This window comes from Corythoichthys intestinalis, unplaced genomic scaffold (assembly GCF_030265065.1).
Source record: "Corythoichthys intestinalis isolate RoL2023-P3 unplaced genomic scaffold, ASM3026506v1 HiC_scaffold_23, whole genome shotgun sequence".
Taxonomy (NCBI): domain Eukaryota; kingdom Metazoa; phylum Chordata; class Actinopteri; order Syngnathiformes; family Syngnathidae; genus Corythoichthys; species Corythoichthys intestinalis.
The window spans coordinates 10,900,014-10,912,119 of NW_026651592.1; the positions used below are offsets into that span (position 1 = coordinate 10,900,014).

The window sequence follows — 12,106 nt, forward strand, 5'->3', positions numbered from 1 at the left end:
AAACCAATTTTTACCAACAATTTAAGTAAGGTATATGCCCAACCACAGATGAGTGGTTTAAAGCTGTCCTGCCCACTATAAAATACACACCTGGTAAGAAATGTCTTGATGAGAAGCATTGTGGCTCGGTCAAAGGAGCTGTCTGAAGACATGCGATCAAGGATTGTTGATTTGTATGAAGCTGGGAAAGGATGCAAAACCACCTCTAAAAGTATGGATGGTCATCAATCGACAGTCAGAGAAGTTGTCTACAAATAGAGTTTGGCACTGTTGCGTCTCTCCCAAGGAGTGGCTGTTCACCAAAGATGATGCCAAGAGTTCAGTGCAGAATACTCAGAGAGATAAAAAAAGAACCCTTGAGTGTCTGCTAAAGACTTACAGAAATCACTGGCACACTCTATGTACTCCTCAACTACAGTATATGTAAAACTATGACCAATAATGGTGTCCATGCCAGGACTCCACGGAGAAAGCCACTGCTGTCAAAAAAAAACAAAGAAAAAACATTTTTGCTCGTTTAATGTTTGCAAAAAGGCACTTGGACAGTCCACGGAAGTTTTGGCAAAATATTTTGTGGACTGATGACACCAAAGTTGAATTGGTTTGTGAGTAACGCACAACGCCATGTGTGGAGGAAAAATGGAACAGCTCACCAACATCAACACCTCATCCCCACCGTGAAGCATGGTGGTGGGAATTGTGATTAGGGGCTGTTTTGCTGCCTCAGGGCCTGGACAACTTGCAATCATTACTCGAAGAAAGATTTCAAAAGTTTATCAGGATATTTTGCAGGAAAACCTGAGGCTGTCTGTTAGACAGTTGAAGCTAAAAAGAGGACGGGTGCTGCAACAAGACAATGATCCAAAACACAGAAGTAAATCAACTTCAGAATGGTTTCAGAAGAACAAAGTACAGGTTCTGGAGTGGCCAAGTCAAAGTCCAGACATGAACCCCATTGAGACGCTGTGGCATGAAAAACCGATTCTTGCCAGACATTCCAAGAATCTGAACTACAGCAGTTTTGTAGAGAACAACGGGCAGAGATTAGTCCAGATGGATGTGGCAGACTGATCTGCAGCTACAGGAAGCGTCTGGTTGAAGTTATTGCTACCAATGGGGCACAAAATATTAAATGCGACAATTCACTTACTTATTTTCCCCCTTCTGTCATTGTTTGCTATATATGAATATATATATATATATATATATATATATATATATATATATATATATATGTATATATGTATATATGTATATATGCTAAATATGAAACCTTATAAGTGTTTGGGTGGTTTTAGTTAAAGCAGAGTTTTTTCAGCTGTGTGATTTTGACAAAGATCAGATCGCATTTGATGCTGATTTTATGCAGAAATGTGAGGAATTCCAAAATGTTCAGATACTTTTACATATCACTGTACGATTGGCGTGCATGAGACTCATACGTACATCTACGGAAAGAAAAAAACTCTAATCACGGTTTTTCTGGCTGATACTGCGATTTCGATTTGCAATCCCCCCCCCCCCAAAAATCGAACTGAAGTACAAAATTCAATCATATTTACACAGATGGCATGGAATGAAATCATATCGTCCAAATTTTATAACAATGTGAAGACACTCAAATGTTATGCATTCCTGTATGTAGGGTTGGCCTATTTCAGGGGCGGAACTGATGGGGATGCTAGGGGGCGACGGCGCCCAGACCCGGGCCTCTAAAGAGGCCAGTTTGTGGGCGTGAAGTGGGCATGGTTGGGCAAGGGGAGGGTCAAACGGAAAGGTAAGTTAATGAACGGAGCGGTAACATGGTGTTTTCATAAGGCTGTAACAACTAATCCATTAAATTGATTAATAAATCAGTTGCCAAATAATTTGATAATCGATTTTTGCCGGCGGCAATGAGCAGTCCCGTTTGGGTCCTTGTTCGTGTGTAATGTGAGGTGATTAGAGCAGGTTTGCGATTACGCTAAACAGTGTCTTAAGGGTTCGTTTGTATTGTCTTTTGGAGAAGCATATTAGCAGTTGAGTTATTGTTAGATAGTAAAGTTGTTTCATTTCTTTTTTGTAAAGAATCTACACACATGAACACATTCATATAACAGTTTAGAGCAGGGGTCCCCAACCTTTTTTGCACCACGGACTGGTGTGATTTGGGCCTTTTTTTAGGGACCGGTGTTCTGTCAAATTTTGCACCCTTACAAAATTATGCTCACAAAACTGTTGTGGCGGTGAAAAAAGTCCTTTTTTATATTCGGTTGGACTCTCGATGTTATCCTTTACATCATAAACATACAGTGGGGCAAGTAGTTATTTAGTCAACTACTAATTGTCAACATGGGTAAACCTCAACCATGAGACAGAATGTGGAAAAAAAAGAAAATCACATTGTTTGATTTTTGAAGAATTTATTTGCAAATCATGGTGGAAAATAAGTATTTGGTCAATACCAAAAGTTCATCTCAATACATTGTTCTGTACCCTTTGTTGGCAATAACGGAGGCCAAATGTTTTCTGTAACTCTTCGCAAGCTTTTCACACACTGTTCCTGGTATTTTGGCCCATTCCTACATGCAGGTCTCCTCTAGACCAGTGATGTTTTGGGGCTGTCGTTGGGCAACACGGACCTTCAGCTCCCTCCACAGATTTTCTATGGGGTTGAGATCTGGAGACTGGCTCGGCCACTCCTGGACCTTGAAATGCTTCTTACGAAGCCACTCCTTTGTTGCCCTGGCTGTGTTTTTGCGATCATTGTCATGCTGAAAGTCCCAGCTACGTCTCATCTTCAATGCCCTTGCTGATGGAAGGAGATTTTCACTCAAAATCTCTCGATACATGGCCCCATTCATTCTTTCCTTGACTCTGATCAATCATCCTGGTCCCTCTGCAGAAAAACAGCCTCAAAGCAGGATGTTTCCGACCCCATGCTTCACAGTGGGTATGGTGTTCTTCGGTTGCAATTCAGTATTCTTTCTCCTCCAAACACGAGAACCTGTGTTTCTACCAAAAAGTTCTATTTTGGTTTTATCCGACCATAACACATTCTCCCAGTCCTCTCTGGGTTCATCCAAATGCTCTCTAGCGAACCGCAGACGGGCCTGGACGTGTACAATCTTCAGCAGGGGGACACGTCTGGCAGTGCAGGATTTGAGTCCCTGGCGGCGCATTGTGTTACTGATAGTAGCCTTTGATACTGTAGTCCCAGCTCTCTGTAGGTCATTCACTAGGTCCCCCCGTATGGTTCCGGGATTTTTGCTCACCGTTCTTATCATTTTGACGCCACGTGAAGTCTTGCATGGAGCCCCAGATCAAGGGAGATTATCAGTGGTCTTGTATGTCTTCCATTTTCTAATAATTGGTCCCACAGTTGATTTCCTTACACCAAGCGATGTACTTATTGCAGATTCAGTCTTCCCAGCCTGGTGCAGCTCTACAATTTTGTCTCTGGTGTCCTTTGACAGCTCTTTGGTCTTGGCCATAGTGGAGTTTGTGGGTGAGACTGACTGAGGTTGTGGACAGGTGTCTTTTACACTGATAATGAGTTAAAACAGGTGCCATTAATACAGGTAACGAGTGGAGTCTTGTTAGACCTCGTGAGAAGACCTCTTTGACAGCCTGAAATGTAGTTTTTTTTTGTTGGTGACCAAATACTTATTTTCCACTCTAATTTGGAAATAAATTCTTTAAAAATCAAACAATGTGATTTTCTGTTTTTTTTCCCTCCACATTCTGTCTCTCATGGTTGAGGTTTACCTATGTTGACAATTACAGGCCTCTCTAATCTTTTCAAGTAGGAGGACTTGCACAATTGGTGATCGACTAAATATTTATTTGCCCAACTGTATTTCCTGCTCTGCATTTTGCCTTTGCTGCTCGTCTTGTGAACGACCGACAGGGCTGTCCTGCTCTTCACTTTTCCGCTCTGGTTCAAATTGGAAGGGCAGAACCGACGACATGTTTGAGAAGCTAACGAGTGACACGCTGGAAGTTCGGCAGCGGGCCATGTGACGTCACCGCATTGCGACGTCAACAAGAATGGCGATCTATCGGTTAAAATAGTTAAACAAATTTTATAAAAACGAAAACATTAAGAGGGGTTTTAATATCAAATTATTATAACTCATACTAACATTTATCTTTTAAGAATTACATGTCTTTAAGATCTGGGATCCCTGGCCCCAACAACTCAACACAAGTATTATGCCCAGCACTACCGAGCTATACTTCTTGTGAACAAAATTACCTAACCTCTTGCCAGATGTTCATGTTATTGAGCACCTTGTTTTTGTGTTGTAGGTTCCCCCCCGCACGCAGCTCCATCATGCCAATCCTCAAGAACCTTCCGATGCGCCTGAAGGGCGGCCCCACTTTGGACAACGCCCTGTTCATTCGCAGGATGAGCCTCCAAATCAACCCGCGCCACCACAACCCCTTCGACGACGATGAGGACGGCGGCCGCGGCGACCGCTCTTGGTCGCCAGCCGGCTCCTTCTTGGACGGCGATGTCCCTGGTGAACGTAACCCCTTCGAGGACGGGGAGGACGACAACGAGGCCGACGAGGGCAAGAAGGCCAAAGGGGAGCGAGGCGGCTCAGGGAAGGGTTCCTTCATCAAGTCGCCCCTCAAGAGTTTGGGCAAGCTGGGGAAGAATATGAGGTTGTCGGGACGAGGCAAGAACGGAGGGACGCCCTCGCCGCAGGGAACGCCGTCCCCCGCGGACAAGAAGAAAAGAGGTCGAAGGAGCTCAGAAGGAAGTCTGCTTAGGTATAATATAATCCGCATACAAATACAGTGTATCACAAAAATTAGTACACCTCGCCATAGGTGGAGTTTGACTTTTGGGGCAGAAGGGACACAATATGTTGATGACCGCGAAACGCAGTGTTAGCAATAAAATTAATTTACAAGAATATTTATAATAATTAGTTGTAGAGCTGAAACGAACACTCGAGTAACTCGAGTTTAAAAACTGATCCGAGTAATTTTATTCACCTCGAGTAATCGTTTATTTTGACAGTGCTAAGCATCATGTTTTGCTCGGACTACTTTTAATGTGGGACAACGCGCTGATGTCACGTGCGGAGAGGAAGAAGGGGGAAAAAAAAAAAAAACTTACTGCAGCCGACAGCTGCTACAAACGACGCCGACGTTGCTAAATACTAGCCCGCACGATGCTACGTTGGTAGCAGGTAGCGTCTGATGCGTCTCATAGAGATCACATGTATGTTGAACTAGATGCGCAATGACAGACTAGGCCGCGTGTGGGCAGCGTTAGTAAACAGCCGCCATCTTAAAGCAGTATAGCGCTAATAAAGAGCGCTAAGCGCTAATAAATAAGATTAACGTTACTGTCACTACTAGCTCACGTAACGTTAGCCCTGCGGAGGGCTAGGTTTCTATTAATTATGACCACTGTTGATGCGTGGCTAACGTGTCTTACATACAGGCTTTAACATAACATAGCATTGTGGAGTGATGAGGGTGTAAAATAAAAACTTAATAATGCTGACTATCAATTTTAGCTCAGTCGTCACTGCTGGATAAAACACCAAGTAGCACTGGTCCCTAATGTGCTCCAATACAGCCTGTATCGTACATTTATTTTGAACACTGCAAAAACTCAAAATCCTATCAGGACTTACAGTTTAGACTAACTTAAAACTTAACTAGAACTTAAAAACGGCTTGACACAAATAGAAATTCAATTGAAACACGTGGGAAAAAAACCTAACTTTTAAGTGATGTGTGTAATCAAGCGTAACGGCATTTTTAGGTAAGATATATATATAAGATCTAAAAGTTTTTTGAGTGAAAGCAGTGAATTAGTCTTGTTGGCTGTTTTCAACAATATACATAGAAAATAAAGACATTGATTGGCTGAAAATGGTTCAAGATTAGATGAAATGTCTTGTTTTCTCATGTATATTTATAATTGCTCTTCACCTAAAAATATATTTGTTTTATCCGATTACTCGATTAATTGATAGAATTTTCAGTCGATTACTCGATTACTAACATATTCGATAGCTGCAGCCCTAATTAGTTGACAATGAGCGTTATTTGTTTCCCATCATTCTTGAGGGGAATTCTAAATCAGGCTGCTTAGGCAATACTTTTCACCAAGATCGTCAACCATTGAATATGGTACGTCCGCTGGTGTTGTGCCAATGTAGTTACCCCAGTAAAAATTGTATCCCCTGGGCGGAGCCATATGGAGGTAGATTTGTGTCTTTATTATTCAATCAAAAAAAAGTTGCTTCAATAAAAAAAAAATATATATATGTTTGAGTGCAAAAATAAATTTGAATTTAAAGAATAAAAAAAATAAAGTTAAAAAGAATGCATGTGAAAGCTATTTTTCTTTGATTGAATTTCTTTTTGGGGGGATTGAACCAACTTTTTTGATTGAAGTAATGTTGATTTGTGTTTGGGCTGCATTTTGGCTAGGAAGTTTTTGTCTTTATTATTCAATCAAAAAAATAAGTTGCTTCAAAAAAAATATATTTTCATAAAGAAAAATCACTTCAATCAAAAAAAAAAAAAAAAGAAAAATTTCAACCATAGAAAATGTTTTTGAATGCGAAAAAAAAATAATTTTTGAGATTGAAAATTTTTCATTTGATCACTTAATTTTTCATTTAAACAGTTTCATTCTATTGAAGCAATCCTTTTTGTGTTTGGGCCATATTATAGGTAGGACATTTATGTCTAAATCATTCAATCCCCCCAAAAAGTTGCTTCAATCAAAAAAAAATAATTTGAAAAATAAAAATCCCCCCCCATTTTTTTTTCAAATTATATGCAAAGTAAATGACCGTCTAAGGTGCTAGTCACATGATCTGTTCGAAAAATAATTTTGACCCATTATAAAAATATATTTTTTGTCCATTTTATTCATTTTTGTTGCAGTTTTGTTGCAGTTTTATTCCTTTACAACTTTTATATATATATATATATATATATATATATATATATATATATATATATATATATATATATAGGAAAGTCAATTTCATGCAATGACACTTTTCGGCCACTTTTCCGCTTATGCACCCGCACATTTCTGCAGATATTTAAGTATATCTTTTCATGGGACAACACTGACAAAATGACACTTTGACACAATGAAACGTAGTCTGTGTGCAGCTTACAGTATATAATAGAGTTCATTTATTTTCCCCTCAAAATAAGTCAAAATATAGCAACAAAAGTGAGTACACCCCTTTAAAAAAACGTACTTGTGACTTGTTACAGGAGTGCTGTCAGCGTTGCTGCAGAGATTGAAGCGGTGGTGGGGGGGGGGGGGGGGGGGGTCAGTCTGTTAGTGCTCAGACCATATGCCACACTCTACATCAAATTAGTGTGCATGGCTGTCACCCCAGGAGGAAGCCTCTTCTGAAGACGGTACACAAGAAAGTCCGCCCGTCTCATCAGACCATAGGACATGGTTCCAATAACCCATGTGCTTTGTTGACATGTCTTCATCAAACTGTTTGCGGGCTTTCTTGTGTACCGTCTTCAGAAGAGGCTTCCTCCTGGGGTGACAGCCATGCACACCAATTTGATGTAGAGTGCGGCGTATGGTCAGAGCACTAACAGGCTGCCCCCCCCCCCCCCCCCCCCCCACCTCTTCAATCTCTGCAGCAATGCTGACAGCAGTCCCGTAACGAGTGACATGACATTTTGGAGGGAAAATGACAAGCAGTACTCAATTTGGACATTTAGGGATGTACGTTGATTCTATGGGGTGTACTCACTTTTGTTGCCAGCGGTTTAGATATTAGTGGCTATATTTTGAGTTATTTTGAGGGGAAAATAAATTAACTCTATTATATAAGCTGCACACAGACTACTTTTCATTGTTTCAAAGTGTCATTTTGTCAGTGTTGTCCCATGAAAAGATATACTTAAATATCTGTAGAAATGCGAGGGGTGTACTCACTTTTGTGATACACTGTAAGTACAACAAAAGAACCATTGGCTAACTCACATACCAAAAGTCCGCTAGCTTAAATGCTATGAAATGCTAACTTCTTATTTATTTATTTTTTTTTACAATGCTCTTAATAAATAGTTTAAACACATATTCACACAAAAAACATAAATATAAAAAATAAAAAATATGCGTATAAACTACGAATGCATTAAATGAGCCAAAACAAAAACTTAGCTTAACAGGGAGCAGCTGGACTCAGCCATGTGAAATGAGTTCTGTCATATTCACTGTTGCCACTAGAGGGCAGTGTATCCAACCAAAATCAATAAAACTAAATCTCAAACACTTTCAAAACAAACCATTACAACGCCACCATAATTAAACGAATACTCGAAGCGCCAAAATTCAATTTTAATATTTTTTCAAAACAAATAACTCGAGTTAATCGATTAATTGTGGCAGCACGAGAAAGTACTAAATCACCCAATGAGCGGGACTCGAAATCATCAGTTTTCCAAAAAATAGTTGGAACAAACTCATTTTCTGTCCATTTTTCATATATCAATAAGCTTTGACTGAATGCCTAACTTTATTTCATGCAACACTGTTATGCATGTGATTGGAATGAGACAATTAAAAACCCCAAAAATTTTATAGGTAAGCTTGCCCTCTTAATCACCAATCACGGCAATGACAGCTAACTAAAGAGCTAGCTTTTTCACCTGAGAGAAAAAATGAACATGATCTGCAACCGTTACGTTTGTCTATATACAATTTGCCTGCAACTATTGTTGATCACTTCTCAGAGTTAGCAAAAGAAATGTTTCCTGACTCAAAAATTTCATCGGTAAGTTAATTTTATGAATTGACCTTTTTAATTAGGGCCCGAGCACCAGGCGTGCGAATCTTTTTCATATCTAGCATGTATATGAGCTATCCCAGCCTGAACACCCCTGGCGCCCCCGAGTGGGAACAGGAAATTCTCTTCTTTACGAGACAGGCTCCTCCCCCAGGGAAAAAAATCTGTTGACCTCAAACGTGCATCAGCGGAGCCTCAAGACATGTGTTCAGGTGCCTGATGAAAAATATTGAGGTTTCGTTGAAGCGGAGGGGTCCAAACAGGAAAGTGAAAATGACCATCAACAATTTGTCTCGCAAAAGACTTTGAACAGTCATAACTCGGCAGGTATACAACATATCTGCGCCAAACTTCCCGTGCTTGTTGAGAGTCATACTCTGAAGGGTCTGGTAGGGGTCATTTGTTGTGCAAAACTGCTCCAAAAAGTCTCTTGCACGCAAGTTCCAAACCCAACAGGAAATCGGGTATTTTGGATTGAATGTGAAATTTTTATTGATTCACAGCAGGGGTCCCCAAACATTTTCCTGTGAGGGCCACATAACTTTTCTCTTCTCTGATGAGGGGCCGGGTCAGTTTGTAACAGAAAAAGTGTGACGATTGCAGGAGTGCCTTAATTTAAAAATGTATTGTTTTTCTGAAAGCCACAATGAAATAACCCTTTCTGGATTCTTCGCGGAACAAAAGAAAATAAAAATAGTTATAATATAATGTAACAATAACGCTAACAATTAAATAGATAATAACCAAATAACCCTCTCTGGGTTCTTCACGGGAAAAAAAACAGGAAATAAATAACAGTATTGAGAGGGGGAAAAAAAATTGTTTAGGGGGCCGGACCAAATGTGGAGGCAGGCTGGATACGGCCCACCTCCACATTTGGCCCCCACATTCCGGCCCCATGATTTACAGGGTGCACATTTGAGACCTTGACGCCTAGGGAATTTGTTTGATCATCCTCAGAATTGGCGAGACTGTTCATGAGGCATATGAAATCTTAAGTTATCAAAATGGTGTGTTTTTATTTACTGGCCTGACCTGGGCGGGGTGCCAAAGTCGTCCATTTTTTCGGCAAAACATTAAATTCGGAAAATGACTAATAACTCCCTCATACAACGTTCAATCTATTTTATATCTGGCATGTGTGTGAGGTATCCCAGCCTGAACAGGACTGGATTGAAATATTACCAATTTTGCCTGGCGCCTCTTGTGGGAACAGGAAATGCCTTTTTTATGGGACACACTCCTCCGCTAAGGGGAAAAAAAAATCAATCGACCTCAAACCTGCATAACCTGCTTATTTATTTAACATCTATATGCTTCCGTTAGCTCAGATAATGGAACAGTATGACATCCCCTATCACGCCTATGCAGATGACACACAACTGTACATTTCTGTGTCCCCACATGATTATAGTCCCTTAGTCTCCCTGAGTAAATGCATTCATCAAATCAATGAATGAATGTGCCAGAATTTTCTCCAGTTAAATGTGGAGAAGACAGAGGTGATCATTTTTGGGCCAAAAAAGGAAAGGTCAAAGATAAGTAGGCAACTTAGAACAATGTCACTTACAGCTACAAATCAAGTCAGAAACCTGGGCGTAATTATTGACTCAGACCTAAAATTTGATAGCCATCTAAAGTCCGTCACTAAATCCGCTTATTACCACCTAAAAAATATAACCAGAATTAAGGGGCTTCTGACACAACAAGACATGGAAAAACTTATGCATGCATTCATTTTCAGCAGATTGGACTATTGCAACGGTATATTTACAGGTCTTGATAAAAAATCAGTCAGGAAGCTGCAGCTAGTACAGAATGCTGCAGCCAGAGTCCTCACAAATACAAGGAAGCTGGACCACATTACACCGGTTTTGAAATCGCTACACTGGCTTCCAGTGAGTCAAAGGATAGACTATAAAATACTACTGCTCGTCTACAAAACACTTAATGGCCTTGGACCAAAATACATGCTTGACTTGTTAGATTCCTATGAGACATCCAGACCCCTAAGGTCGTCTGGAACCGGTCTTCTGCATGTTCCAAGAACAAGAATCAAGCAGGGTGAGGCAGCATTTAGTTATTATGCTCCTCACCTCTGGAACAAGTTGCCCGAACCTCTGAAGTATGCTCAAACTGTTAGCTCTTTTAAATCAGGGCTAAAAACGCTTTTGTTTAGCACTGCATATCCATAACTGTCTATATATTTCAATCTACCTGCTTTCTATTCCTCTTGTGCTTATCTCCATTGCTGATTTCAATTATTATTAGGAGTAATAGTTTTTGTTTTATTTTTTATTTTTGTTTTATTTGTATTTATTTATTTTTATTCTGTGATTAAGTGCGATCTTTTGTCTTGGTTTTTATGTTGTATTGATTTAAATGTGATTTTTATGATCTTCATGTGATGTAAAGCACTTTGAATTGCCTCGTGTTGAATTGTGCTATATAAATAAATTTGCCTTGCCTTGCCTTGCCTTGCCATAAGGGGAGCCTTAAGACATGTGTTCAGATGCCAGATGAAAATTATTGAGGTTTGGTTGAAGCAGAAGGGTCCAACAGGAAAGTGATAAAGACTGTCACCATTTTGTCTATCCACACATTTTGAACAGTCATAACTTGGCAGAAATACATGATATCTGCACCAAACTTCCCGTGCTTGGTGAGAGTCTTACCCCAAAGAGTCCAGAAGTGGTCATTTGCACCAACAGTGGCAGCAGAATTTGTGGCCATTGCATGCTCAAAAACTCAAAACAATTTCTCATCTCAAAAAAAAGGGCGAGTTTAAAGCATGTTAAGTTCTCATTAGATGATTAGAGGGGGTTCTCTGCCACCACTCTGCGTGCCGTCCGACTTTACGTGACGTCCAAGTTGCGCCAAAGTTCGAGGGCCTGTTCAGTCCTGCTTGCAGGCCTAGTTTATAATTGGACACAGTAACGAACTACCTTCAAGTCAAACTGAATTGCAAGCTGAAGTACCATGAAGTGCAGCCATCGAAAGACTTGATAGAAATTGCCAAAAGTGCTACATACAATCATAACAAGTCACTGCTAAATTTTAGTAATCATGATGTAGCTGAAGATATTGATTGTTCTTTGATTGCACCAGGTTTAATGTGACAATATTACCAATAAGTTCATATTATTTTAATGATTGAGTTTTATTTTTGTTTCATATTGCACGCTAGGTAACACTTGATAATAACTATCCGTTTTACTAGTTAATAGATCATTAGTAAACTGTTGATAAATGATTTATTGGTGATTTGTGAAGTATTTGTTAAGAGTTTGTTAAGCATCTACAGGGTGTTCCAATAT

The 12,106-nt window shown here is 39.9% G+C and overlaps 1 protein-coding gene across 2 annotated transcripts in view; it reads left to right on the forward strand.

Moving 5' to 3' along the window:
- Positions 1–12,106, forward strand: part of LOC130911130 (tumor necrosis factor alpha-induced protein 2-like) — a 110,185-nt gene that overhangs the window by 34,596 nt on the left and 63,483 nt on the right. For both annotated transcript variants that reach the window (XM_057828866.1, XM_057828865.1), the window contains exon 2: positions 4,291–4,758. In XM_057828866.1, coding sequence (XP_057684849.1) covers positions 4,316–4,758 — 443 coding nt within the window. In that variant the 5' untranslated portion in view covers positions 4,291–4,315. The remainder of the gene's footprint in view (positions 1–4,290; positions 4,759–12,106) is intronic.